The 27,367-nt window shown below is 39.7% G+C and overlaps 1 protein-coding gene across 10 annotated transcripts in view; it reads left to right on the top strand.

The window, feature by feature from the left end:
• Positions 1–25,958, top strand: part of LOC138762269 (histone-lysine N-methyltransferase EHMT1-like) — a 302,471-nt gene extending 276,513 nt beyond the window's left edge. For all 10 annotated transcript variants that reach the window (XM_069935973.1, XM_069935979.1, XM_069935988.1 and 7 more), the window contains 4 exons: positions 10,888–10,974; positions 12,750–12,828; positions 18,956–19,131; positions 25,199–25,958. In XM_069935973.1, coding sequence (XP_069792074.1) covers positions 10,888–10,974; positions 12,750–12,828; positions 18,956–19,131; positions 25,199–25,382 — 526 coding nt within the window. In that variant the 3' untranslated portion in view covers positions 25,383–25,958. The remainder of the gene's footprint in view (positions 1–10,887; positions 10,975–12,749; positions 12,829–18,955; positions 19,132–25,198) is intronic.
• The last annotated feature ends 1,409 nt before the right edge of the window (positions 25,959–27,367 follow it).

Raw genomic sequence — 27,367 nt, 5'->3', positions numbered from 1 at the left:
TCTGTGGTGGAGAACACAAAGTTCCTTGGCCAGTATATAAGAGATGACCTATCCTGGACTCACAACACCTCCTCATTAATCAGGATTGCCTATGCTTCTTAAAAATGTTGGATGTCCTATCTGGCTGCATCATTGTGTGGTATACTAGCTGCAAAAACTATTCAGAGGATCAGTAAAGCAGCAGAGAGGATTACTGGAGTCTCCTTTTCTTCTTTAGACAGCGTTTACTGGAAGCATTGTCAAAGGAAGGCGCAAGGAATAATAGAAGACCCTTTCCATCCAGCACACTATATCTTCAACACACTACCACTGAGAAGGTACACGACTGCCAGTCTGGGGAATAGCTTCTTTTCACAGACGGTGAGACTCATGAACGGCATCCTGTAAATCATCTTAAATATTGATATCTATATATTTTGGTTATTTATGTGATCATCATGTGCTGTGTATTTTGTGTTTTTATGTGTGCTCTATGGACTGGAGCTGTTTTGTTGGATTGTGTATGTACAATCAGATGATAATAAATGTAAACTTGAATGTTTGGGGTGGATGATCAAATGGACAGCATGAACCTGAACAGTTTTACACTCAAGAGTTATTTATTTTTATTTACTGTTTACTTTGACGCGTACCAAGATAAAGTGAAAAAGTTTGTTTTGCATGCTGTCCAGGTAAGTCAATCCATACTAAGTATGACAGGTAGTGCAAAATAAAAAGAAAAGTGTGGTGTATTGCATTGTAAAGAAAAAGTTCCATTAAAACAGTTCATGGGCAACATAATTTTATGATGAGTGATCCATTCAAAAGTTTGATAACAGCCAGAAAGAAACTGTCCTTGTGATGTACTGAGGGATCTGGCAGTTCAGGTCCATAACTCCTTGAAGGTGAGCACACAATATATCAGGTGGTGAAGGTGTATGGTTGGGGCACTGAGCATAAGGTATGTTGCAGCTTTCTAAAAAAATTGGATAGGCTGCCCTTGGAGAATTGTGTACATTTCTGGTTGCCACATTACAAAAGATAACATGCAAGCTTTGGAAATGGTACAGAAAAGGTTTACCAGAATTAGATAGAGGCTATGAGCTGTGGAGCCAGGTTGGGAAACTTGGGTGTTTTCTCTGAAGCAGTGAATGGGGGCTGAGGGGAGACCTAATAGAAATTAATAAAATTATAAGAAGTGTGGAGAGGAGAATGTGAATCTTTCTCCCAGTATAAAAATGACACACGAAAGGGCAAATACGTTTAAGGTGAGGGGAAGGAGAATATTTTTAGGGAGATGCGGAGAACAAATTTTTCACACAGAGAGTGGTGGGTGCCTGGAGTGGGCTACCAGAAGTAGTGGTGGAAGCAGATACAATAATATCTTCTCAAGGCTACTAGGTAGACACATGAATATGCAGGGTTTGGAGGGATGTGGATCATATTACAAGTGGCAGAATTCAGTTTAATTTGGCATCATGTTTGGGCAGACACATGGGCCAAAGGGCCTGGTCCTGTGCTCTACTGTTCTGTGTTTTATAAGGAGAGAAGGGAAAATTTATGAAGTCTGAGGGGTATTTTTCACACAAGGTGGCAAATATCTGAATGAGCAGCCAGAATAGGTGGTGGAGACAGACACATTTGAAAGGTGTTTGGACAGGAACTTGGATAGAGAAGGAGTACAGGGATATGGGCCTGCTGTTGGCAAATGTGATCAGCACAGATGAGGACAGTCCGCATGGACACAGTAGGCCACAAGCTCCTGCATCTGGCTTGTACATTTCAAAGACTTCTCTGGTCGTCTAGAGGTGCAGGTTTTCAAACTTGTGCATCTTCTGCCTGATGGGAGGGGGATGAAGAGCCTGTGACTGGGTCTTTAATATGTAGTGCAACACATCAAAGTGCTGGAGAAACTCAGCAGGTCAAGCAGTATCTTTAGGAAGCAAAGGGATAGAACCAACATTTTGGGCCTGAGCCCTTCATCAAGGTGTGAATAAAAAGTCAGGAGGAGGAGAGAGTAAAGAAGGGGCAGAGAGAGGAGCACAGACCAACAGGCAAGAGGTCATAGCTGGATAAGAGTGGGAGAGAAGAAAGATGTGAGGTGATGGGGGAGGAGATAGCTTTCTGAATACAGAGGGAGGGGGGCAAAGAGCTGGACAAAGGGATAGAGGAAGAGACCTCATGAAAATTGGAAAAGTCGATGTTAATGTCATCTGGTTGGAGAGTGACCAGATGGAATCTTGGGTGTTCTTCCTCCAATATGTGGGTGGCCTCCATTTGACAGTGCATGAGGCCATGGATGGACATGTCAGTGTGGAAATAGCGTATGGAATTGAAAAGGTTGGCCATTGGGAGGTTGCAGTTATTGCAGCAGACAGACCAGTCTCTCCGATATAGAGATAGAGGAGGCCACATAGTGAGTGCCGAATGCTGTAGATCGGGATGGGCAACCATTTTTTCAAAACTCACATTCCACCTGAAGTATTTTCTATGCCATAAGTGCTCTGTGATTAGTAAGGGATTGTGTAAGGTCATATGTGAATGGAAAGAAAAAGGTTTGAAAACCACTGTTTTAATCAAACCATATTGACTCGTTATGTACATGGATTTATTACATCAAAGGAAATGGGCCAATGACAATTTTTCTCAAGTAAAATATTTCATTAACCATTGGGTCTAGAGCAGTGATTCTCCACCTTCCCTTCCCACTCACATACCACCTTAAGGAATCCCTTACCAATCACAGAGCACTTATGGCTTAGGGAATACTTCAGGTGGAATGTGAGTTTTAAAAAAAAGGTTGCCCACCCTTGCTGTAAATGAACCATGCAGATTCACAATTGATGAGTTGTTTCGCATGCAAAGACTGTTGGCTGCTTTGCCAGTGGGAAATGTGGATAGAGTTGATGGACAGGAAGATGGGTTGTGTCATAACCTGAGTTGCGTTTACAACTCTAAAATTTCTGGAGGTCTTGGGAGGTGCATTTCCTGTATCAAGCTATAATGCTTCTGGACAGCATACTTTCTATGGAGCATCAGTGAACATTGGTGAGAGCCAGTGGGGACACGTAGAATTTATTTGAGCTTCTGAGGTGCTGTGCTTGTACAAATAACTGGAGAATATTCCATCGAACCCTGAGAAGTACTTTGCTGAGAGATGGTAGGCCTTGGATTGGATGGGTCAGTTGAACTGCTGATCATAATCAGAATTTAATATCATGAATGTGTTGCGAAATTCTTTGTTTGGCGGCAAAATTACAGGTGAAAAAATTACAATAAATTACATATTAAAATAAATAAATTAGTACCAAAAGAGAAAATGTGAGGTGATGTCTGTGGTTCATTCACCACTCAGAAATCTGATGGCAGAGGGGAAGAACCTGTTTTTGTACCATTGGATATTTGTCTTCAGGCTCCTGTGCCTCCTTCTTGATGGTAGCAGAGAGAAGGGGGCATGGCTGGTGAGGGTCCTTGATGATAGAGACTTCTTTCTTGAAACATCACATCTTTATAGATGTTCTTAATGGAGTGAAGACTAATGTCCATGAAGGAGCTGGCCGAGTTTACAACTGTCTGTATCCTCTTCCTGTCTTGTGCATTGGCATCTCCATACTAGACATAATGCAACTACTCAGGATTCTCTCCACAGTACACCTATATAAATTTACATGAGTCTTGGTGACATACCAAATCTCTTCAAACTCATAACCAACTGTAGCTGCTGGTGTGCCTTCTTCGTGATTGCATCAGAATGGTGGCCCAGGATAGATCTTGGGAGATGTTGACACCCAGAAATTTGAATTTTTTTTATCCTTTCCACTGCTGACCCCGCAATAAGGATTGGTTGGTGTTCTTGTGGCTTTCCCTTCTTGAAGTCCACAATCAGTTCCAAAGTTTTGCCAACTTTGAGTGCGTTGTTGTTGTGACGTCACTCAACTAGCTGACCTATCTCTCTCCTTTTCGCTTCATCATTGCCCTCTGTGATTCTGCCAACATCGGCAAATTTGTAAATGGCCTTTGAATTGTGCCTAGACACACAGTCATGGGTGTATAGCAAGTGGAGCGATGGGTTAAGCATGCATCTTTGACGTGCACCTGTGATGATTGTCAGTGAGGAGGAGACGTTGTTACCTATTCGTACTGACTGTGATCTTCAAATGAGGAAGTGAAACATCCTGAGGAAGTTGATTGTTAGACAGTCTTGTTGAAGATGGTCAGTTCTTTTTTTAAATTTTTTTATTTTTCACACTATGAACCATATTAACCAAAATACACACAAACATTTCCCTCTTGAATATACACAGTCATTTTTTCCCTTTCCCCCCCTCCCTTCCCTCCCTCCTTCCCACCCCCCTCCCTACCCACTAAACGTTCAACATATATATTACAATAAACCCATTGAACAATGTCATCACACAATGAAAATAAACAAGAAAATTGTATCATCTACTTTTACACACTGGGTCAATTCATTTCGTCAATCATTTTAGGGGGTAGAGATCCGCGGTAGACCCTCTCTGTTGTATTCCATGTACGGTTCCCAAATATGTTCGAATAATGTGACTTTATTTTTTAAATTATATGTTATTTTTTCCAATGGAATACATTTATTCATTTCTATGTACCATTGCTGTACTCTCAGACTCTCTTCTGATTTCCAGGTTGACATTATACATTTGTTTGCTATAGCTAAGGCTATCAAAATAAATCTTTTTTGTGCTTCATCCATTTTGAGGCCTAATTCTTATATTACTTAGAAGAAAGTTCTCTGGATTTTTTGGTATGTTGCTTTTTGTGATTTTATTTAATACCTGATTTAGATCTTCCCAAAACTTTTCCACTTTCTCACATGCCCAAATTGCATGTTTCCTTCTTAACACCAAAAACATCTATCTGATACTGTTGGGTCCCATTTATTTAACTTTTGGGGCGTGATATATAGCCTGTGTAACCAATTATATTGTATCATGTGTAACCTCGTGTTTATTGTATTTCTCATAGTTCCGGAGCATAGCTTTTCCCATTTTTCGTTTTTTATCTTTATGGTTAGATCTTGTTCCCACTTTTGTTTGGGTTTACAGCTTGTTTCCTCGTTCTCTTTCTCTTGCAGCTTGATGTACATGTTTGTTATAAATCTTTGTTATAAATCTTTTAATTATCATTGTGTCTGTAATCGCATATCCCTTTTCTCTCCCATTCTCTAAAGGAAAGGTTATCTATTGTGAAAAGGATTAGTTGATTTTGCGTCAATAATAATTTTGGTAGTTGGTAATTTGTTTCTTTCCTTTCTACTTGAATCTTGCTCCAAATGTTGAGCAGATGGTGCAGTACTGATGAACTTCGAAATTGCACCAGTTTTTCATCCCACTTATAAAGTATATGTTCTGGTACTGTCTCCCCTATTTTATATAGCTCTAAACTGGTTCAATCTGGTTTTTCCCTTGTTTGATAAAAATCTGATAGATATCTTAATTGTGCTGCTCTATAATAATTGTTAAAGTTTGGTAGCTGTAAGCCCCCTTGTTTGTACCATTCTGTTAATTTATCTAGCGCTATCCTCAGTTTCCCCCCCTTTCCATTAGAATTTTCTTATTATTTTCTTCAGCTCATTGAAGAATTTCTCTTTTAAGGGAATTGGTAATGATTGAAATAGATATTGTATCCTTGAGATGATATTCATTTTAATGCAATTTACCCTTCCTATCAGTGTTAGTGGTAAATCTTTCCAATGTTCTGTCATTTTGTAATTTCTTCATTAATGGCTGATAATTTAACTTGTATCGATGGCCTAGATTAATATCTAGTCTAATACCTAGGTATTGGATTGCTTGTGTTTGCCATTTAAATGGTGATTCTTTCTTAAACTTTGTGAAATCTGCAATATTCATTGGCATCGCCTCACTTTTATTTGCGTTGATCTTGTACCCTGATATTTCTCCATATTCCTTCAATTTCTTATGTAATTCTTTTATTGATAATTCTGGTTCTGTTAAGAATACTATGATGTCATCTGTAAATAGACTAATTTTATATTCCTTCTCTTTTATTTTTATCCCTTTTATTTTATTTTCTGTTCTTATCAGTTCTGCCAGTGGTTCTATAGCTAAAGAGAACAGTGAGGGAGATAGTGGACATCCCTGCCTAGTTGACCTGCTTAATTTAAATTGGTTCAATATATATCCATTTACTGTCACCTTCGCCAATGGTCCCTTATATAATACTTTAATCCAATTAATATATTTATCTGGTAGGTTAAACTGCTGTAGTACTTTGAATAAATAATTCCATTCTACCCTGTCAAAGGCTTTCTCTGCATCTAAAGCAACCGCCACTGTTGGCGTCCTATTTCCTTGTACTGCATGGATTAAGTTAATGAACTTACAGATATTGTCCGTTGTTCGTCTTTTCTTAATAAATCCAGTTTGATCTAGTTTTGCTATTTTTGGTACACAGTCGGCCAATCTAATAGTTTTGCTAATAGTTTTGCTATTAACTTATGATCTGAGTTAAGTAGAGATATTGGTCTATACGATGCTGGTGTTAGTGGATCTTTCCCCGTCTTTGGTATTACTGTAATTATTGTTGTTTTACATGAATCTGGCATGTTTTGTGTTTCTTCAATCTGGTTCATTACTTCCAGGATAGGAGGAATTAATAAATGTTTTATAGAATTTTATTGGGAGTCTGTCTTCTCCAGGCGTTTTATTGTTCGGTAGCTTTTGTAATATATCCTGTATTTCCTCTATTTCAAATGGTTTTATCAATTTGTTTTGCTCCTCTTCTTGCAATTTTGGTAGTTCAATTTTAGCTAGAAACTCATCTATTTTGTCTTCTTTCCCTTCATTTTCAGTTCGGTATAATTGCTCGTAGAACTCCTTGAAGTTTTCATTGATCTGTGTTGGGTTATATGTAATTTGTTTGTCCTTTTTCCTTGATGCAAATACTGTTCTTTTAGCTTGTTCTGTTTTAAACTGCCAAGCTAGTATTTTGTGTGTTTTTTTCTGCTAGCTCATAATACTTCTGCTTTGTCTTCATTATGTTCTTCTCCACCTTATACGTTTGTAGTGTTTCGTATTTTTTTTTTGTCCGCCAATTCTATTCTTTTTGTTGTATCTTCCCTTGTTGCTAGTTCTTTTTCTGTACTTACTATTTCCCTTTCCAGCTGTTCTATTTTCCAATTAGTTACATAACTTATTAGCTGCCCTCTGATGAAGGCTTTCATTGCATCCCATAATATAAATTTGTCTTTCACTGATTCCGTATTTATTTCAAAGTACGTTTTACTTTGGCACTCAATAAAAATCCTGTCTTTTAAGTATCATAGAGTTTAATCCCCATCTATACGTTCTTGGTGGAATGTCCTCCAGCTCTATTGCTAATAACAGGGCTGAGTGATCCGATAACAATCTAGCTTCCATTTTCTATATTCCGTTTTCCTAACTCTCCCTTGAATATGGGCTGACAACAGGAACAGGTCAATCCTTTAGTATGTTTTATATCTACTCGAATAATATGAGTATTCCTTCACCTTTGGGTGTTGTCTCCTCCATATATCCAAAAGCTGCATTTCCTGCATTGATTTAACCATACATTTGGCTACTTTGTTCTTTCTGCTAGCCTTTTGTCCAGTTTTATCCATCTTTGAAACCAAAATTAACGTTAAAGTCCCCTCCTATCAATATATTCCCCTGCGTATCTACAATCTTCAAAAAAGTATCTTGCATAAACTTTTGATCTTCTTCATTAGGTGCATATATATTGATCAAGTTCCAGAGTTCTGAATATATCTGACATTTTATCATTACATACCTCCCTGCTGGATTTATTATTTCCTCCTCTATTTTGATTGGTACATTTTTATTGATTAATATAGCTACACCTCTGGCTTTTGAGTTATATGATGCTGCCGTTACGTGCCCTACCCAGTCTCTCCTTAATTTCTTGTGTTCCACTTCAGTTTGTTGCGTTTCCTGCACGAATGCTATATTGATTTTTTGCTTTTTCAATAAATTTAATACCCTCTTCCTTTTGATTTGGTTATGTATTCCATTAATATTTATAGTCATATAGTTCAACATGGCCATTTCATACTTTGTTTACATCTCATTTCCGCTTCCTTACCACTACCTTTCCCCTTTTCCCCATTTCCATTGCTCAGTTTTCTTTTTTTGAATGCACTGTATGACAACACTTCTAAAACATAAAATATTTCAACCACTCCCACATCTAAAACTCCCTTAACCCCAAGTGTCGTCCCCCCCCCCCTCCGACTCGCCCCTTGTCCCTTGCCAGGCAACCACAACTCCCCTCTCCATTTGGACTGCGAACCCATTCGCAAGTGTCAACTGATTTCACAGTGACTGTTATTCTCTCCCACCCAACCCCCTCCAGAAAAGACTTTCATCTTCACATTACAACAGCTCCCCCTCTTCTCTTTTTCTTTTCTTTTTTATTTATTTTTTTAAACCACTCTTTTTCTCCCCCACTCTCCCTTACTTCCCTTTTCTTCCCTCCTTTAGTTCTTACTTATACATTATTTAGACTTCTTTATATGTCGTTTGTCATCGTTCTTTGTTCTTGTTACATCTCTTCATCTCTCTTTCTGTCTTACAGGCATTCTGCAAATTCTCGTGCTTTCTCCGGATCCGAGAACAGTCTGTTTTGTTGCCCCGTGATAACTATTTTAAGCACCGCTGGATATCTTAACCTAAATTTATAGCCTTTCTTCCATAGGATCGATTTTGCTGCGTTAAGCTCCTTCCTCTTCTTTAGGAGCTCAAAATTTACGTCTGGGTAGAAAATTGTTTTGACCTTTGTGTTCCAGTGGTTTTTTTGTCTTCTCTAATTTTATTCATTGCCTTCTCAAATATATTTTCTCTTGTTGTGTATCTCAAAAATTTTACTAAAACGGATCTTGGTTTTTGTTGTGACTGTGGTTTCGGGGCTAATGTTCTGTGTGCCCTTTCTATTTCCATTCCTTCCTGCATTTCTGGCATTCCCAGGACTTTTGGGATCCATTCTTTTATAAATTCTTTCATATCTTTGCCTTCTTCATCTTCCTTAAGGCCCACTATCTTTATATTGTTTCACTTACTATAGTTTTCCATTATATCCATCTTCTAAGCTAACAATTCCTGTGTTTCTTTAACTTTCTTGTCATTCTTCCAATTTTCTTTTTAAGTTATTCACTTCCATTTCTACCGCCATTACATGTTCTTCCACATTTTCTAATCCTTTCCGTACATCTGTTATGACCAGCTCTATTCTACTCACTTTTTCTTCTGTACTTTTATTTTTTCTTTTCATTTCACTCAATTCTAGTGTCAGCCATTCTTTTAATGCTTTCATTGTTCTTGAAATTTTTTTTTATCTATGTACTGTCCATTCATTTTACCTCCTATTCCTCTGTGCAGAACTTGGTGTTCTTCTTCTTCTGTGTCTGCTCTTGGGTTTGTGTCTTTTATTTCTCTTCCTTGTATCTGTGTCTCTCTGGTTGAGCTGCTTGTCTCAGTTTGTTGGGTATTTTTTTTCCATGGTGTCTTGATGTTGGTCCTCTATCTGTTGTGTCTCTAGTTTCCTTTTTTCTTTCTCACCCCTCCCTTTCCTGTTGTTTTCTTTATCTTCCAGCTGGGAGCCCTGCTGTCGGGCCTCTCTCAGCTGTTCGTGCTGTGGAGTTTCACTCCACAGCTGTTCCCCCCTCCCGTTGGTGTTGTCCTTGTTGTGCGCATCGCGCATGTGCAGTTGCGCACCCCTGTTTGGCTCTGTGAGCCATTTTTGCAGTCCTGCAATTAGTGGATCGTTACCCTGCGGGGTATCCAGTAACCTCGGGGAGTGGGCTTCTCTTTCCACGGCGAGTCCCTGCTTTTTCGCGCAGGTAAGGCCTTCACCTTTCTCTTCCGGCGTCTTCTTTCTTCTTTTTTTCCCGTTGTTTTTGGCTTTTCTTTCTTAGGAGCCATTTTCTCAACACCTTTATTTTTTATTTGTAGTGATTTGTGTGTCTGGGGCTTTGTTTTTTTCTTCACTTTTTTCCTTCTTTTCTGAAGAGGGCTGGTATTCCCCTACCGGCCACAACTCCATCATGTGACTCCCTTCGAAGATGGTCATTTCTGATGCTGATGTAACATATCACTTGCTAGCAAAATCATTCACTGTATGTGAAGACCATGCCTGAGTATTCTTTAGCTCTCTGTGGAGACAGTGACTCCTTCATTTGCTGAGTTGGGCCCTAGACACTAACCAGAGGAACTCTGGAGTGATATTCTTGGAGTTCCAATTTTCACATCCATCCTTCTCATTGCGATGTTTGACTTAGCCATTGGAGTGTTTTCCATCTGTTCATTGACTTCAGTTTTACTCAGGAACAATGATGTTGTGTGACATAAAGAGTCGTCGCTCTCCCCTCATCTCTGGAATTGAGCTCCTTGATCCATGTTTGGACCTAACTGGGTATTAGTGAGCAATTATTAGAGAAGAGGCATTGCATGATTGGTATCAACAGCACCCACAACCTTGTTGATCTGAATTTGGACGAAAGCTATTACTTTTAATCTAAAGAATGATTTATGTAACATTCTAGAGATAAATAACTTGTGCTTTCAAAGGTTTGAATTCTCAAACAGATAAAAAAAATAACTTGTGTCTGAAATAAGAAAAAGGATTTCCTCTGAAATATTAACCTTATTAATTGTATTTGTCTGCAAAGATAAGACTAACCTATGCCACTCGCATTGTCTTCACAGACTTCAAAATGCACAAATTGCCATGTGCTCTCATCAGTTTGCTTGAAAAAATGTCTTGCAATTAAGAGTGAAATGACTAATAACTGGAAGATAGGCTTTTTAGAAAATGTTTCTCCAGAATCATGATGTAGTAACAATTTTTGTTATTGTGGTTTTGTCATTTTTGCAGGGTTCGACTACAGACGTATCGTACGCACAACATGGGCTGGGGTGTTCGTTCATTGCAGGACATTCCCAAAGGACATTTTATCTGCGAGTAAGTGTTGCTCTTCACAAGGATGATGCGACGAATAGTATGGCTCAACTCAGTTGCACCATTATGTCACTCTCTCCTGTCACTCATATTGGTTTTAAATTGTTATTTATAGTTTACTGTCGTCAGAATCTGAATCAGTTTTATTGGCGTGAAATTTGTTTTGCAGAAGCAACATTGTGCCGAACTGGGTGCAAAATTAGTGTAAATTACAAATCCGTAAATAAAAGATTTAAAAATAAAAAAACTAATGCAAAAGAAGAGACAAGATGAGGGGGTGTCCATAGCTTCATTGTCCATTAAGAAAGGGAGGGAAAGGAGCTGTTTTTGTAATGTTGAGTGTGTGTCTTCAGGCTTCAGGCTCCTGCACCACCTCCCTTTTGGTAGCTGTGAGAAGAGGGTATGGCCTGTGTTTTCAATGAATATTTTTCTTCTCAATTTTTAAAAATTTCTATATGTTTAAAATATTTATTTCAACCATTTTTAAATGAGTTTGAATGTGAGAAACATTCACCCATTAAAGTCAAACCCATTTCACAGCTGACAAAACTCGTCCCCAAGATGTTTTATAGGTGGGATCTTGGATGTAACATAAGGTGTGATATTTGAAAATACTGCTTTTTAGACTCCTAAAAAATTGCAGGATCAGATATTGTAATTGATTGCTATTTATTCCATCCGTCAAGTTTTTTCATCAATATTTTAGTAACACTAAATTGTCAATTAAAATGGCCTGTGTCAGATTATAGATATGTTTTTAGGAGATAAATTGGGACAAGTTTTTTAGTGTAGGTCACATACAAATACTTCAAAACAGATCTCATTTAAAATACTGGAGCTCTGCTCAAGCTAGACATTCCGGCTCCAAGAGCATTTGCAAAAACTTTGGAGAGTGCCCAAAAGACCTCACTAATGGATTGTTGTTTTGAAAAGCAACAGATGAAAGAACTCAGAGGAGTAGGTTCAGAGCTGCTGGCTGTCTGGGAGTGCTATTTGCTGTTCTAAGAGGGTCATGTGGTTTTTGCAAGCAGAGAGGGAGTCAAACAGGCTTTTCTCTGAGAGAGAGAGAGATCAGTTCTGCAGTTTTACAGTCAGCAGCAACAGCTGGGACTGGAACAGGACAAGCTGGAAAGCTTGTGGAAAACCCTCATTTGAAAGACTGTGAGTGCTTAGTTCAGACTGGTCAAAGCCCTTGTGGTCCATACAAGAGGTGATGTCTGGCTGCCTAATGTTTCACTTGAAATAAGAGAAACAAAAAGGAACTCTGTGGTAACCTGAAAGAAAGAGGTTATCATCGGAAAACCTCATGGGGCAAGTTCCTTCGGCAAGATATTGAAGTGGCTGATTAAAAGGTATCAGTTGTGGGTGTCCAGCGAACAACAAATCTCTCTCTGAAAACTGACAAGAACCTTCCTGAGCGATAACCATTTACCTTTCAAGCACCAACGCCTGGTGAATTTCATAAATGTTAAATTCTGTGCACAGTATAAGAATTGCCTGCAACCAGTAAACTTGGAGGAATGAGAAGTGAGATCAGACTGTGAATCAAAGAACTTTACTGAACTTACACACACATTACATATATGTGCGCTTAGAATTAGTAGGGGGTTAGTTAGGTTAACTGTTAATAGTGATAAGTTAAAGTGTGATTCTGTTTTCATGTTTTAAGATAATTAAAAGCAACTTTTGTTTATGTCACCATTTGTCTTGCTGCTGGGTTTTGGGGTCCTCTGGGCTCGTAACAGGCCTTTCATATAGTTTTATTTTCTCTGTGCAAGGTATGTTGGCGAACTTATAACAGATGTGGAAGCAGAAGTGCGAGAAGATGATTCTTACCTTTTTGACCTTGACAATAAGGTACTCATTATTTTGTTACGCTGTCTTTTTCTGTCATGTCAGCTGTATTTCCTGTGTTATTCTAAATTGGACTAACATCAAATATGATAACTAGTTTACTTCTAACTAAGATTCCTCATTTCCAACAAAGAATCAGAATCAGGTTTATTGTCAGAACATGTCACAAAGTTTGTTGTTTTACTTCAGCAGTATTGCAATTGCTTTAACGTACATGTTTAAAATAAATAATTAGGCCAAAAGAAGAGAAAGAATTGAAGTAGAGTCTGTGGTTCATTGTCATTCAGAAATCTTATGGCAGAGGGGAAGAAGCTATTCTTGTTCATTTTTGGGGTCCTCTACCTCCTTCTGATGGTAGCTGTGAGAAGAGGGCATGGCCTGGGTGGTGAGGGTCTTTGATGATAGAGGCTGCTTTCTTGAGACACCATCTCTTAAACATGTCCTTAATGGAGTGAAGATTAATGCCCATGATGGTGCTGGCCAAGTTTACAACCTGTCTGGTAATCAGAAGTGACCAAAATAAAAAAATCAGCTTAAAATTCCTGAGAAACAAGAAAGTCTGCAGATGCTGTGTTTATAGTAAATACATAAAATTGCTGGAGAAACTCAGCAGGTCTTACAGCATCCATAGGAAGCAGAGGTGTATTACTGTTTCAGGCCTGAACCCTTCTTCAAGGTATGAAGAAGGGCTCAGGTCTGAATAAAAAGGGGTAGGGTGAGGAACACAGACCAATATGGGTAGGAGGGCAGGAGAAACTGAGAATTGATCAGTGAATGCAGAGCTGGAAGAAAGGAGATAGAGGAACAAGGACAGACAGAGAGAGACAGAGCTAGAGGAAAGGGTTAAGGAAAGGGAGAGACGGGAGACAGTGCATGAGACCATGGACAGACATGTCATCATGGGAATGGGGCAGGAAATTGAAATGGGCGGCCACTGGAAGATCCCGCTATTGCAGCAGACATAGCTGAGGTGCTCAAAAAAGCAACCTCCCAGTCTGCATCCAAACTCTCCGATGTAGAGGAGGCATTTGTCCAAGTAGACCCATTGTTCCACATGCTCCTGCCCCACTGAAGTGGTATCTGCTTACCTCAACTCCATTTTGTCCCCTCTGGTCCATTCTTTCCACACCGACATCCATGATACCTCACATGCCCTCCATCACTTCAAAACCTCCAATTCTCTGAACTCAACTGCCTCATCTTCATCATGGACATGCAATTGCTATACACATTCATCCCCCATATTGAAGGTCTCAAACTCCTTTATTTCTTCCTCAACCCAGCCAGCCCCCTCAACCATCACCCTCTGCCAGCTCAAAGAACTTCTCCTATGACTCAAGCCTCTTGCTCCAAGTCAATAGCCATGGGTACCTGCATGGGCCCCAGCGATGCTCACCCTTTTGTTGCTATGTGGAGCAATCCATGCTGCAAGTCTACACTGTTCAACTCTTCCTCCATTACATTGAAAACTACATTTGTGTTGCCTTATGCACCCATGATGAACTCGTCAACTTTATCCTCTGGGTGCTATCTTCTACTCCAACCTCAAGTTCACTTGAACCATCTCAAGCAATCTATTTGTCTCCATCTCAAGAGACAAAAATTCGACAGATATTTACAAACGCACCAACTCCCACAGTTACCTCGACAACACCTCTTTGCCTGTCTCCTGGAAGGATTCTATTCTCTTTTCGCATTTCCTCCAACTCCATCACATCTGATCCCAGGATGAGGTCTTCCATGTCAGATCATCAGACAAAAAATGTGGCTTCCCCTCTTACCATCAACTCTGCCCTTACCTGCATATCCTCCATTTCCTGCACATCTGCCCTGGCCCCCTCTGTCCCCAGATGCAACAAGGACTTTATTTTTGCTATATAAAGTACACTGTTTGACCTATTGAGTTTTTCCAGCATTGTGTTTTTACTTTTAGGTCAGAATCACTTCAGCTGAATGATTTTCATCATTTGGGGGCATAATGGTTACCTAATACTATTATATAGTACCAACAACTCGGGTTGAATCCTGCACTCCATATAAGGAATTTGTATGTTTTCCCCGTGACCTGCATGGGTTTCCTCAGTGCGCTCCGATTTGCTCCCACCCTTAAACCGTATTGGAGTTATGGGTAGATTGGAATATTTGAGCAGCACGAGCTCGCGGACTGGAAGGACCTGTTAACATGCTGTGTGACTAAATTTAAAAATTAAAGCACTGCAATCCATCTCTGATGAGACATTACTGACATTGAGCCATGGTATTGCCATTTCTTGTTTTGGATTGCATAAATTTTTAGTAGGAAATGGTGTAGATATTTGTGCTGTTTACTTAAGAAAATCTAAACACATAATCTAGAACTCAGGAGTCCATAAATTATGAAATTTGAATTGAACCATAGCTTTGAAATCATTTTATTTAAAATAAAAATGGAAAGGCATGTTCACAAATATAATTTTTAGAAAAGGTAGATATAATTTCTTAAAATGGTGAGAGTTGAAATGTTTTTCCTAAAGGCTCACATAAGTCAGGTATTGGTCAGGTATTGAGTACAAGATTTTGGTGTGACCACACTTAGTAAGCATGGACAATTTGTGCCAAATGGCCTGTTTCCACACTGTATTGTGACAGTATATAGATATATTTTTGGGAGATAAATTTGGGCAGGTTTGTTAGTGTAGGTCACTTACAAACACTTTAAAAAAAATCTTATTTAAAATACTGGAGCTCTGCTAATGCTAGACATGTTAGCCCCTGAGCCTTTGCAAAAGCGTTGGAGAGTGCCCAAGAGACTTCACTAATGGATTGTTGTTTACAAAAAGGCAACAGAGAGAGAGAGAGAGAGAGAGAGAGAGAGAGAGAGAGAGATCAGTTCTACAGTTTTAGAGTCAGCAGAAGCAACTGGGACTGGAACAGGACAAGCCAGCAAGCTTGTTGAAACCCCCATTTGGAAAATGGGTTATGAGTTCTTAGTTCAGCCTGGTCAAAGCCCTTGTGGTTCATGCAAGAGGAGAGGACCAGCTGTCTAATGTTTCACTTGAAATAAAAAGGCACTCTGTGGTGACCTAAAAGAAAGAGGTTATCATCTGGAAAACCCTGAGGGGGCAAGTTTCTTCGGCAAGACATTGAAGTGGCTGATGGAAGTAAATCAGCTGTGGGTGTCCTGGAACAACAAATCTCTCTGAAAACTGACAAGAACGTTCCGGAATGGTAACCATTTACCTTTCAAGCACCAGAGCCTGGTGAACTTTATAAATGTTAAAATCTGTGCACAGTATAAGAATTGCCTGCAACCAGTAAACTTGAAGGAATGAGAAGTGAGATTGGACTGTGAATCAAATAACTTTTCTGAACTTACACTCACATTACATACACGTGCACTTAGAATTAGAAGGGGGTTGTTAGGTTAGTTAAGTCAAAGTGTGATTCTGTTTTCCTGTTTAAAGATAATTAAAAGCAACTTTTGTTTAAGTAACCATTTGTCTTGGTGAATATCTATTGCTGTTGGGTTTTGGGGTCCTCTGGGTTCGTAACAGTATAAATATGAAAATTGTACTAATAAAAATATTTTGGTTGTTTCATGCCTTCTGAAGCCAATTAGTTCATCCGATAAAAAATATCATTGAAGAAAATGAAGGAATAAGGGGGAAATGGCACAAAAGATGTAAAAGTGAAGGAAAGAAAAAAGTTTATTCCAGAGCAATTTAAATTCAGCGTCATCCAATAAAAACAGTTTGCAGTATCTGAAAGCATGGGTTCTACTTGTGTTGGATGATATTTTATGAACAAATTAACGTATCTGTTCAAAGTAAAAATGTTATTAGACTTCTTTCAAAGATCAATATATGACACAATAGATCACAAGGGAGGTCACAAAATTCCTTTCTAATGAAGGTAAATTGGAATATTAGCATGTCATAAAGAATTAGTGGGTTAAAAATGGGGGTGGGGATTCTCCTTGGAGTATGTTGGACCATTTCCCCCCCCTCCCCCAAACCTCTGTTTCTTGTACCTGCATTCCATTTAGTAGTTGTCAAAACACTAGAGGAATTCAGCATCCATAGGAGGTAAAGATGTATTACCGACTTGAAGAAAGGCTCAGGCCCAAAACATCAGTAATATAGCTTTACCTCTGATGGACGCTGCGAGAAGGCTGAGTTCCTCCAGCATTTCTGTGTTTTGACTACAATTATGGCACCTGCAGACTTTTGTGTTTCACTCCATTTAATAGTTGAGCAGAAACAGAATCAAGCTGGAGAATCTTCAGAATCATACTCTTTTCGCAGTGTTAATCCGAGGCATGGGCTATTGTTGGGAAATAAAGTTATTTTGCTACCTCAGGCACCAGTACCCGCATCAGTTCATATGCATAGCTGGATCAAGCAGGACATTCCTCCAACCTCCAACAGCTTCACATGATGTTCATTGTGCCAAGTTTCAAATATTACAACATCTTGGGCAAAACAAAATATTGTTTAACTAGTCTATGGACTTGAATTGCTATGGGAAAAAAAATCAACCTTTGAGATAGAATTTAGTATTTTTAGCAATAATTTGTGACATATAAAAACCCTTTAAGCATGTTTATTTGTACTTTTAAAAAAGAAAACAAAGATCAAAATTGTTCCCTTAAGAGTTTGAAGTAAGCTTCTTCGAGTTTGTACGTTCTCCCTCTGAGTTGCATGGGTTTCCTTTCCATGCTCCTGTTTCCTCTCACCCTCCAAATCCAGTGGGGTTGTAGGTTAATTTGGGTGTAATTGGGTGGTACAGGTTTAAATGGCCAGAATTGGTTTCTACTGTTTTGTAGATAAAATTTAAATAATTGGATCGATTTTTCATACTAAATATTATAACATCTTGCATCAAATTTCTGTTGTTCCAGTGAAGCCTCTGTACATTTACACAAATAATTGAATTAATTTAATGTGGGTAAAATTCCCAATTTACTATATATTTGGCAAAATGTTTGCAGATATATTGATAATTTCAATGGTTTGTAGCATGGTTCCTGCTGCTTTAATTGTTAACAAAGCAAAGAAGCAAATCGGGAAAGTAAATTGATTACCTGTGGTACCTTGTTGTCCAATCAGAGTAAACAATCAAACTCCATTTGAATTGTATCCACAGGAATTTTTAACTGGGGAAAGATTGTGGAATTCAATACAGAGAAATGTGAAGTGCTGTATATAACATGGGTGGGATCTGGGGAGTGTTGTGGAGCAGAACGATCTAGGAGTACAGGTACATAAGACCTTACAAGTGGGTGTCATAAGTGGATAAGTTAGTGAAAAAGGTCTTCAGCACGTTGGCCTTCATCAGTCAGAATATGAAGTATCGAGATTGGGAGATCATATTGCAGTTGCATAAGATATTGAGGCACCATTTGGGGTAGTGTTTTCAGTTTTTGTCACGGTGCAGTGGGAAAGATGTTGTCAAACTGGAGATAATACAGAGAAGATATATCAGGTTGTTCCTAGGACTCAGGCATCTGAGATATAAAGAGACGTTGAGCAGGCCGGCGATTTATTCCTTGGAATACAAGAGAATGAAGGATTATTTCACAAGGGGAATAGATCAGGTGAACGCAGAGACTCTTTTACCCAGAATTGCAGAATCGGTGAGTAGAGGACATAGGTTTATGGAAGAGATTATCAGGTACTTGAGGGTAACTTTTTTTTTTACATGGTGGGTGTATGGAACGGGCTGCTGGAGGAAGTGATTGAGGCAGGTACTATTGCAAAGTTTAACAAACATTTGAATTGATACTTGGATAGGATGAATTTAGAGCGTCAAACAGTGTCCTTTATAAAGCAAAGGTAAAAATACATAACCAACGTTTTGGGCTAGAGAGCTTCATCAAGGAAGGGCTCAAGCCTGAAACCTCGGTTATGTATTTTTTTCCTTTGCAATATAAAGGACACTGTTTTATCTGCTGAGTTTCTCCAGCATTGTGTTTTTTCTTCGACCACGGTGTCTCCAACTTTTTGTTTTACTCATGGGTTTAGAGAGATATAGGGCTAACCAGGCATGGGGGAGTAGTGTGGATGGGAAATTTTGGTTGGTGAGGACAAATTGGGCCTAAGGGTGTGTTTCCATAATCTAGGATAACCATTATCTTTTCTTTTAATTTTAGGAAGGAGAGGTATACTGCATTGATGCTCGTTACTATGGAAACATCAGCCGCTTTGTCAACCATCTGTGTGAACCAAACCTCATCCCTGTAAGAGTGTTCATGTCACACCAGGATCTTCGTTTCCCAAGAATTGCATTCTTCAGCAGTAGAGACATAAAGTCTGGCGAGGAACTAGGGTAACGATTTAACATTTTTGATATGTCCTTCAATTACCTAAATATCGTTTTTAGAAATTGTGTCCTATTAATTTGATCAATGGTAATGAGCAGAAGCAGTGCCATTTACAAAAAGTGTTACACCATATTGCCAATGACAAAAATAACAATTAAGATTTAGAAAGAATGTTGAATGAAGCAGAATATCTGAAAATGGTTCCCATATACAAGATTACTAGAAAAGAACTTTATATATGTTTTTACAACCAAGAAAGTCAATATTAAATCAACATTAAAGGTGTTGCATGTTTGATCAGTACCCTTGAGTAATACCTCTCCTTCTTGTCTCCGAGACAAAGAGTGAATGATGAGAAGATCCACTAAGCAAAGCCCTACTATGAATTGTGACAAGGAACTGCAAAAACATGGGCTTGGCTGTGGAGGAAACATTAAACAGAGCACACGGGGATATTTAAAATGCATAATACTCTTGATGAATAAATCAAGAAAACTGAAGTTGCCACATGGGTTGTCCATGGCCCACTGGAGGCATTTACTAAGTGACCAAACACACCCCAAGGAAAACAGTGGAGCCATTCAAAATGCCCAAAAGATGTCAGTTTACTTAGCACTGTTAATGTGTCAACTTTATTTCAATCAGTCCAAAGTCTTTTCTCTGCAACAAAATTGTTGCTTGTTCAGCATCTATGATCTACACACATCTATGAAAATGTTAAACCCTTTTTAATTTCCAGTCCACGATGATGGATAACATTTAAACGTTCTGCTGTGGTTCAGCAAATTTTAAACCAGTCAGGATGAACTGTACTTCATTGAACTGTTCACCAACTTGGATTGAGGAGTAGAGAAATTGAAGCAGATTGAGGTCAAACAGACCCTCAAGCCTAATCTAATCTTGGCCTCAGCTCCATCGCCCTAATCCTTATACCCTCGATATCCTGATGGCCATTGTTCTCTCTTAGCTTTAAATGTATTTATTATGCAGTCAATGCATTTTACTGTGTATACTGGCAGATAGGATAACTCTTTAGAGGACGACCCCAGAATTTCCACCTAAAATGTTGGTTTTAAGTGATACCCTTTGTATAAGAAGACCTCCACCCCCTACCCCCAAAATCTGGCACTTACCACTGACCAGTGGATGCTGTTAAAAGCAAATCACAATATTTTAATAACAAACTACACTGTAAAGGTTTAATTTTATTTGGATATTTTAAAATAAACCACTGTTGGCTCCTGTAACAGTCCATTTAAAGCCTGCACCAAGCTGACGGCCGTTGCACTAGGTAGATGGACCCCTCAGAGAAGCACTGTGACTGCTGATACCAAATGGGTCATGCATGAGATTGCATTGAAGCCGGCAGGAAGATGGTAGTAGTGTTGAGACTTTGGTGGCAGGGAGTTTGGATTTAACACCTGGCCTGCTCTTAAGGTGAAATGTTTAAGTTTTGAGTCATCCTATATGCTGGGTATATATTATTTACTTTAATTACTTTCTGCAGCAATATGATATGTTTGTGGTTTCTGGTGTATTGTGTGCAGTTTTGGTCACCTAACTGCAGGATTGAAGGAATGCAAAGAAGATTTGCAAGGATGTTGCCAGGGCTTGAGGAACTGAGTTACAGGGAAAGGTTAAACAGGTTAGGACTTTAATTCCATGGAGCGTAGAAGAGTGAGGGGAGATTTGATAGAGGTCTACATAATTATTCAAAATTCAATTTATTGTCATGTAATAAAAAGTGTCACAATTACATGAAATTGCTTTTGTCTGCTGTAAGGCAGACAGATTCACCATCGCCAGAAATTGCCTGAAGCACCTCTTACAGTCCGAGAAAGACAAGCAAAAGAGAGATTGCCCCCCCCCCCCAGAATCATAGACAATCCAAGCTCCAGATCCAAACTCCAATACGATTTGGAACCCTTCAGCGCACTCGGCATCTTCTCGCATCCTGGTTCCTATACCTGGTACCCCTTCATCCAGTTTTGTGCCAGTGTTCAGCAGTCCGCAGACTGGTGCGAATCCCATGACCACAGTCTTCAGCAGCCCACAGCCTCCATGGGTTCCTCACCTCAAGTCATCTCTGGTTCCTTCAGTCGCAGAGCCCCTCACTAGTCCACAACTATGAGGGGTATAGATAGAGTAATTTCAAGCAGTCTTTTTCCACTGAGGTTAGGTGAGACAAGAATTCGAGGACATGGGTTATGAGTGAAAGGGGAAATTTTTAAAAGGAACATTAGGGGGATCTTCATGCAGGGTGTAGTCAGAGTGTGGAATGAGATGCTAGCTGAAATAGTGAATGCAGGCTCCATTTTGGTGTTGAAGAAAAAACTAGATAGGTATATGGATGGGAGGTGTATGGGCTATGCACCAGGTGCAAATCATTGGGTCTAGGCTAAATCCTTCTCCCCAGCCTTTTAATTCAGGTGCCTGGCCGTTTTTTACTCATACCTTGAAGAAGAGCTCAGACCTGAAATGTCAGTAATATATCTTTACCTCTTTTGGACGCTGGGAGACCTTTTGAGTTCCTCCAGCATTTCTGTGTTTTTATGAGTATAACCGTTTGGTCTATTGTCTGTTTCTGTACTGTAATGTTCTATGTACTATTCTAGATACTGTTCAGTTCTTCCCACCAAAGTGGATTACTTTACATTTCAAGCAGCTTCATACAACACCCCAAATACTTTTATTTTGCCAATTAACTGAAGTTAATGTATCCTCTATGAACCTAACTTCTTCATTTGTCGTTGTTTAGCGCCACTGTACTCACTCCAAATGAATTGTTGGGCCAGGTGCTTGAAATAGGATTTTGCTTGAAATGTTTTTCTGCTGTACCCTGAACAACAGATTAACCATTTTGACTGTTACAGTTGATGGACTGACTTGCATTCTGTCTCCTTCTTTCCTTGAATTGGGCAGTTACATTTGCAATTCATCCACCTGTTGAAGCCTTTTCAGAAGCTAAGGAATTCTATAAGATGAATTGTGGTGGTCCTTGGCATGGAAGTACTTGTTCTTCTGCTCTTGAATCAACAAGAAATAAAATTAACCTAATACTTTTGGGAAAAAAATCAGAATCAGAATTTATTGTCATGAACAAGTCATGAAATACAGTGTTTTGCGACAGCATCTTAGTGCAAACATTCATATTATCTTCTTCTTTGGCTTGGCTTCGCGGATGAAGATTTATGGAGGGGTAATGTCCACGTCAGCTGCAGGCTCATTTGTGGCTGACAAGTCCGATGCGGGACAGGCAGACACGGTTGCAGTGGTTGCAAGGGAAAATTGGTTGGATGGGTTTGGGTGTTGGGTTTTTCCTACTTTGTCTTTTGTCAGTGAGGTGGGCTCTGTGGTCTTCAAAGGAGGTTGCTGCCCGCCGAACTGTGAGGCGCCAAGATGCACGGTTTGAGGCGATATCAGCCCACTGGCGGTGGTCAATGTGGCAGGCACCAAGAGATTTCTTTAGGCAGTCCTTGTACCTCTTCTTTGGTGCACCTCTGTCTCGGTGGCCAGTGGAGAGCTCGCCATATAACACGATCAGGGAAGGCGATGGTCCTCCATTCTGGAGACGTGACCTACCCAGCGCAGTTGGATCTTCAGCAGCGTGGATTCGATGCTGTCGGCCTCTGCCATCTCGAGTACTTCGATGTTAGGGATGAAGTCGCTCCAATGAATGTTGAGGATGGAGCAGAGACAACGCTGGTGGAAGCGTTCTAGGAGCTGTAGGTGATCTTACAAAACTACTAAAAAAATTTTTTTTTAAAGTGCACAAAAAGTAATGCAGTGTCTTTGGTTCACTGAATATTCAGGAATCTGATGGCAATGGGGAAGAAGCTGTCATGTACTGTTGAGTGCTTGTCTTTAGGCTCTTGAACCTTTTTCCTTGATGGTGGCAGTGAAGTGGGCTTAGTCTTGGTGGTGGGGTCTTTGAGGATAGAAGCTGCTTTCTTAAGACAGCACCTCTTGTAGATATCGCTGATGGAGTAAAGACTGATGCCCATGATGGCGCTGGCTGTATTCATAATCCTCTGAAGCCTTTTCTTATCCTGTGCATTGGCACCTCCATACCTGACAGTGATGCAACCAGTCAGAATGCTCTCCACACTATATCAGTTGAAAATTGCAAGAGTCTTTGGTGACATAACAAATCTCTTCAAACTCCTCATTAAGTATAGCTGCTGGCAAGCCTTTTCATGATTGCATCAACTGTAGGACCCAGGATAGATCTTTAGAGATGTTAAAACCCAGTTCTTAACCTTTTCCACTGCTGACCCCCTTGATGAGGACTGCCGCATGTTCTCATTTCCCCCTTCTGAAGTCCACAATCAGTTCCTTAGTTTTGCTAACTTTGAATGCGAGGTTGTCCTTGTGACACCACTCAACTAGATGATCTATCTCCCTCCTGTACTCTTTATCGTTACCATTTGTGATTGTGCCAACGACCATGATGCCATCAGCAAATTTGTAGATGGCATTTGAATTGTGCCAAGCCACAGAATCATGGGTATAAGTATTATGAACCCAGAGGACCCCAAAATCTAGCAGCAATAGAAATTCACCAAGACAAATGGTTACTTAAACAAAAGTTGCTTTTAATTATCTTTAAACTCGAAAACACAATCAAACTTTAACTTATTACTATTAACTTAACATATTTAACCCCATTCTAATTCTAAGCGCATGTGTATGTAATGTGTGTGTAAGTTCAGAAAAGTTACTTGATTCACAGTCCAATCTCATTTCTCACTCCTCCAAGTTCACTGGTTGCAGGCAATTCTCATACTGTGCACAGAATTTAACATGTATGAATTTCACAAGGCTTTGGGGCTTGAAAAGTAAATGGTTACCACCCAGGAAGGTTCTTGTTGTTTTTCAGAGAGATTTGTTGCTCTTTGGACACCCACAACAGATTCCTTTAGATCAACCACTTCAGTGTCTTGCTGAACAAACTTGCCCCATCAGGGTTTTCTCGATGATAACCTTTCTTTCAGGTCACCACAGAGTTCCTTTTTGTTTCCCTTATTCCAAGTGAAACATTAGGCAGCCAGTCCTGTCCTCTTGTATGGACCTCAAGGCCTTTGACCAGGCTGAACTAAGAACTTGCAATCTGTCTTCCAAATCGGGTTTTTCCACAAGCTTGCCAGCTTGTCCTGTTCCAGTCCCAGCTGCTGTTGCTGAACTGTAGGACTCAATTCTCTCTCTCTTTCTCTCTCTCTCTTTCTCTCTCTCTCTTTCTCTCTCTCTCTCTCTCTCTCTGAGAAAACTTCATGACCCTCTTAGAAAAGCCAACTGCACTGAGATAGACTGCGGCTCCAGACCTAATCTTCCGAGTTCGTTCATCTGTTGCTTTCTAAACAATAATCCATTACTCCACAGCATGTCCAATTAACACCTACTTGTGAAGTCCTTATAGGCACTCTTCAAAGTTTTTTGCAAAGGCACCCGGAGCCTGGACTGTCTGGCTTCAGCAGAGCTCTTGCATTTTAAATGAGATCTGTTTTAAAGTGTTTGTATCTGTATGTGACCTAACTAAAAACCCCACACAATTTATCTTCCAAAAGCATATCAATGTACAATATAAAATATAACATAATCTGTCACAGTAAGTATCTTCACGAATGCTTCCATTGTAAACAATTATATTCAAGAATATTTTGCATTTCCATCTCACTTCCGTAAGATGGGCATTTTTGTCATTAATTCACTTGGAATGTGTGGTAATTTTGCTGAATTTATCTGGGTTCACAGTTGCTGGTCTGGCTACAGCATTTGAGATTGATTGATGTAGGAAATTGAAAATTCCTACTAAATATGATTGTCAGGTTAGTTCTTTGTCCATGTATTTTCACACAACTTGGAAGGTTTTTAAAAAATTTTTTAAAATTTGGATGCCTCATTCCCGAGTGTGCCTTAAAAGTTGAAAGTTGCACAGATGTGTTTGCATGTTAAGACTTGCAGGTGGACCTGAGACCTGAAATGCTCATTTCAGTGGGGGAGATCACGTCTGATAGTTGCACTGAGTATTTTTTTTAAAGAATCATTTTTAACATTGCTGCACTTGTTTTCCAGTTTTGATTATGGTGACAGGTTCTGGGACATCAAGAGTAAATATTTTACTTGTCAGTGCGGTTCGGAGAAGTGCAAGCATTCAGCCGCTGCCATTGCTCAGCGCCAAGCCTCAGCATCTCAAATGGAAGCACAACAAAACGGACTCCCCGACACCAGTTCAAGCACATCTGCCAGTGTTTCTTGACATGCTAGTTCCCAGGGCCACATTGCGGGGTATCAAACGGAACGGCTCCACTTGTGTGAAAGACTTCTTGAAGCACCTGCTCAGCTGTACCGACAAATTCTTCCCACAAATTGTCTGTCTAGATATTGATGATAGGACAGTTAATAAATTGAACTTTTGTTCTTGTGAGGGCCAACATTTATGGTGCTGTTTATTGTGTGATTTTACTCCAAAGTAAAAGTCACCTCAAGATTGTATAAAGGAACAACCTGTTTTTAACATAAATTCAAGTAAAACTTTTTTTACATGTAGTATGATCAGTAATAGTTCAAGTAGTAATAGTTTGTCTTTACGAATTTGCCATCTGCTGTTGATGGTTGGACGTTAAAAACGCCATTTTGCATAAGATTTTTAAAGGTTCCTTAGTGCAGGTCAGGTTTTTTGTGTAAGTCCTTAAAGAACTTTACAGAAACATTACTGTTAGCATTCATTATAATTTTCACTGGTTTTAAGGGCATTTATGCTTGATCCATTAGTGTTCTGAATTTGTATGCAAATCTTGCTCAAATGTTATAAATAAAAGCAGTTCATAATAGATTTGTAAAGTGTGAACGTTTCTTTTCAACTGATGTGAACAAGTGCTTTAGAAAATACGTCAATTTTTAAAAAATTTAGACACAGAGCATGGTAATAGGCCCCTCTGACCCATGATCCCGTGCCATCCAAATATAGAATCAGAATTTATTGTCATGAACATGTCATGAAAATTCGTTGTTTTGCAGCAGTTATCACAGGTGCAAACATTACTATAAATTACATTTAAAAAAAATAAATAGCACAAGAGAAGAGAAAGTGAAGTGGTGTCTGTAGTTCATTGTCCATTCAGAAATCTGATGGCCAAGCGGACAAAGCTGTTTTTGTACCATTGGGTGTTCATCTTGGTAGCAGTGAAAAGAGGGCATGGCCTGGGTGGTAAGAGTCCTTGAGGATAGAGGCTGCTTTCTTAAGACACCACTTCTTGTAGATGTCCTCAATAGAGTGAAGACTGATACCCATGATGGCACTAGCTAAGTTCACAACTCTGCAGTTTTTTTATTCTCCTCTTCATTAGCACCTCCATACCAGATAGTGATGCAACCAGTCAGAATGCTCTCCACAGTGCACCTGCAGAAATTTGCAAGTCTTTGGTGGCATATCAAATCTCCTCAAACTCCTTATCAATTCACCAATTATCCAACAATCCCCGTACATTTATTGAGGGTGGGAGGAAATTGGAGCACCCGGAGGAAACATGCAGACTCAGTGGCATGGTTGGTGCTGTGGTTAGTGCAATCGGGACCACGGTTCAAATCCTGCACTGTCTGAAAGGAGTGTGTAAATTTTCCCTGTGTCTGCAGTAGCTGGGAGATAATCACAGGGAGTGATGTGGCTATAGCAGTGGTAATCAGAGGGAGGTATAGCAGGAGTGGCAATGTGAAGGAGAGTGAGTGGCAATACAGTAGGGAATAGCATGTGGTGCCCAACAGAAGTGGTCTATGAGCTGAACCAACAGAATTGTTAAATGGAACCCTTGCAGGAGTTTAAATAAATACAGTTGGCGCGCTATCATCATCACCTGACCATGGAAGTTGCATGTTTCGCAGAGATCTTTGCGTTCCCCCATCCACAGGGAACTCCTGATCTTGTGGGGGCCGGCAACTATGGATAATGGAGTGGCACGGTTTGCCACAAGGGCAAGGTAAGGTCATTTATTTGTATCAGTAGATGGCCCAGTAAAGGCATTCAGTGGAGAGGTGTGTTCCTTCTGTGAGATCAGGGAGAGATAAAGACCAGTTGGAAATCCATTCAGGCAGAGATGCAGCTGCAGTAGACTTGCTGAGGAGCACGGGAGGTGGAAAGTATCAAGGTAGGAACTTCAGCGAGATGGTACAGCACAGATTCAACTGGAAAGTTGCAGGGAAGGATGAGCAGTAGTGATGGGGTTAGAGGGCGTGTTTATGTGGCTG

This window comes from Narcine bancroftii, chromosome 1, assembly GCF_036971445.1.
Source record: "Narcine bancroftii isolate sNarBan1 chromosome 1, sNarBan1.hap1, whole genome shotgun sequence".
Taxonomy (NCBI): domain Eukaryota; kingdom Metazoa; phylum Chordata; class Chondrichthyes; order Torpediniformes; family Narcinidae; genus Narcine; species Narcine bancroftii.
Note: the sequence above shows the minus strand (reverse complement) of the source record. Positions and strands in the feature narration are given on the sequence as shown.